Here is a 2500-nt window from a genome sequence, read left to right on the forward strand (position 1 = left end):
AGCCCTGAAATGACTGGATTATCTGACAGTATGTCGAGGCAGCTTGTGCAGGATGTTTGCATGTATAAGTAGGCTGATGGTTCAAAGCATGTATTGTCATGGGACTGACTATTTCTGAACTGCAGCCTCACATTTCACGTCTCCTTATTGTGCAAAATGACTTCTGCCAATTCTGTTTGCAGAAAAATTTGACTTTTCCATGATTTTGGTAAATTGCCGCTGCAATGACCTCTGGCAAGCCAATTACCATCTTTTTTGATGTGCAACGAAAATGGTTTTTTTAAGCTGTTCCGTCCAAGGAGAGCTCTGTGGTGGGATAAAAATGAATAAACATTGCGGGTCAAATCATATCGGTTTGTGTTTTGAGCGTTCTGAACATGCACTGAATTTGCTCGATGTTCTGAAGGATAATTTACTCAAACATTTCTCACGATCATCCATGCTTCAGATGGTCTTACAGAACCTATTCAAAATAATTTTGGTGTTTCGCTCCTTAATGTTTATTTGAATTCTGACAGCACGTCATTGCACGTGGTTTGAAAAATGATAGCTTGTTAAAATCAATTATCTGACACGTTAATTTTACTATTTTTAGCACTACTAGGTCGATTGTGGCTTTCAAAACTTAGAAGTCTGTCAATCCAGCAACGATACATAATGAAGAACTTGGCTTGCTTATGAAGGCTAGTGTTTACCATGTGTAGCAGATAGAACTACAATGACACTCGGTGGAGTGCATACCTCTGCCATGTTGAACAGTCACGTGATTTGGCAGCCATACTGTTTTTTTTTTAAACCTTCAAAAATCTTCTTCTCTGAAGTGGCTGAACAGATTGAGGTGAAGCTTTACACATATGACCACTTATCCATGAGGAACAAAAGGCTCACACATATAACTTCATGGGTCATATGGTTTGGCAGCCATGTAGGATTTACCATAAAAACTATATAAAAAAATCTTCTTCTCTAGAACAGCTGGACAGATCGAGGGAAACTTCACATAAATGTTCCTTAAGTTGTGGGTGTCCAAGTTTGTCCAGGAATAACTGATAGGTCACATGTATTGGCAGCCATATTGGGTTGAAGAAAAATATTAAAGGTTTTATTTGGAACCGCTTAATCGACATGAAACTTCACAATTATGATCTAGTAGTGATGCAGAATACGTGTTTTAAATTTCAACTTGATCGGACACATCGTCTGGCAGGCAGAATTATTTCATTTGTTTTTGATGCGGGTTCTTCTTGATTTTTTTTTTTTAATAAGGCCCCACTTGGTTGTGGAGGCTCCAATAAGGCTCTTGGATGGGTTTGAGGGTAGAGGAGTAGCAGCTGAAATGAGAATCCTATCCACGTTCCTCCTGATGACTTCATCTTTCGTTTTTGCTTGTTCGGGTTCCTTCTCATGACTCCATTGCAGGACTGATCCAATTTGGTCTTCCATTGTATTTGATTTGAATTTATTTTAATTCCATTACAAATTCAATTGAATAATAATTAAAAACGCCATGGGTCAGGGTCAGATGTCCAATCAAAGCGAGACGTTTTGGTACCCAGTCATCACTGCCAGCAGTTATAAAGTGGCATTTCTCATTTTGTCTTTTTTTAAATTATGCAACACACCAGTACACAAACGCCACACAAAATACACCACACAAAACAAGTTCTGGCGAGGGTCTGCAATCTCGGATTGCTCTTTCTAGTTACTATTATTTAAACTGAGGTCTCATGTCATGTCACTTCTTGTTTGTTTTTCTATTATTTTCACTTTTCTCTTCATCCCAGTCCCCTTGATTTTTAACTGTTGAACCCTGACTCTCCTTGTCAAAATGAGTTATTCTCACTCCCACGTGCTCGCTGACCCTTACCTCTGACTCAAGCCCCTCTGACTCACTCCAAACCTATATCAATCGTCGCCCCTATCCCATCTCTCGAATTGCTCTGACAAAGAGTTAATGCCCCAAACGTCAGTTTCTCCTCACTTTTCACAGCGGTTAGCATATCTCAGTCAATATCCTGTTGATTTTGTCCATTAATTCGGGAACACACTGGAACATTGTGAACTCTGGGCAACAATCCAATAGAGATGAATGCATTCACATGATGTTCTCAATCAATTGCTGGAAACCCCAAGCGTTTTTCAGGTGAATTTCAAACACAGTGATATGAAATGTCACTTTCACATGAACACTCAAAATGTTGTCATCCAATACAACAGGTTTCTCCTTTCTGGATGAGCAGTGTTTGGTGCTTGATAAACTGAGTTTAATGTGAGTAGTTGTGGCCTACCTGAGCATCAGCAAACACGCAGATGTTGGCTGTAGGTAGCTCAGAGAAGTCGTCATTCCCATCGGTGAGAATAGTTCCATACAAAAAAGCCAAGTCCTCGTTATCTGGATGACTCAATTTGACCTGTGCACAATGCAACAACCATTTCCATTTAGTATATGTATTGCTGTTAAAAACAGTGCTTCTCTTGAGTTGATACTATATCCAAGTGT

The 2500-nt window shown here is 39.4% G+C and overlaps 1 protein-coding gene across 1 annotated transcript in view; it reads right to left on the reverse strand.

The window, feature by feature from the left end:
- The window catches only part of L3HYPDH (trans-L-3-hydroxyproline dehydratase), a 171372-nt gene that overhangs the window by 58537 nt on the left and 110335 nt on the right, over positions 1-2500 (reverse strand). Inside the window, exon 3 of the mRNA XM_085869479.1 lies at positions 2289-2411. Coding sequence (XP_085725605.1) covers positions 2289-2411 — 123 coding nt within the window. The remainder of the gene's footprint in view (positions 1-2288; positions 2412-2500) is intronic.

The sequence above is a fragment of the Eptatretus burgeri genome, chromosome 2 (genome assembly GCF_056783735.1).
Source record: "Eptatretus burgeri isolate ZD-2024b chromosome 2, Ebu_testis_v1, whole genome shotgun sequence".
Taxonomy (NCBI): Eukaryota; Metazoa; Chordata; class Myxini; order Myxiniformes; family Myxinidae; genus Eptatretus; species Eptatretus burgeri.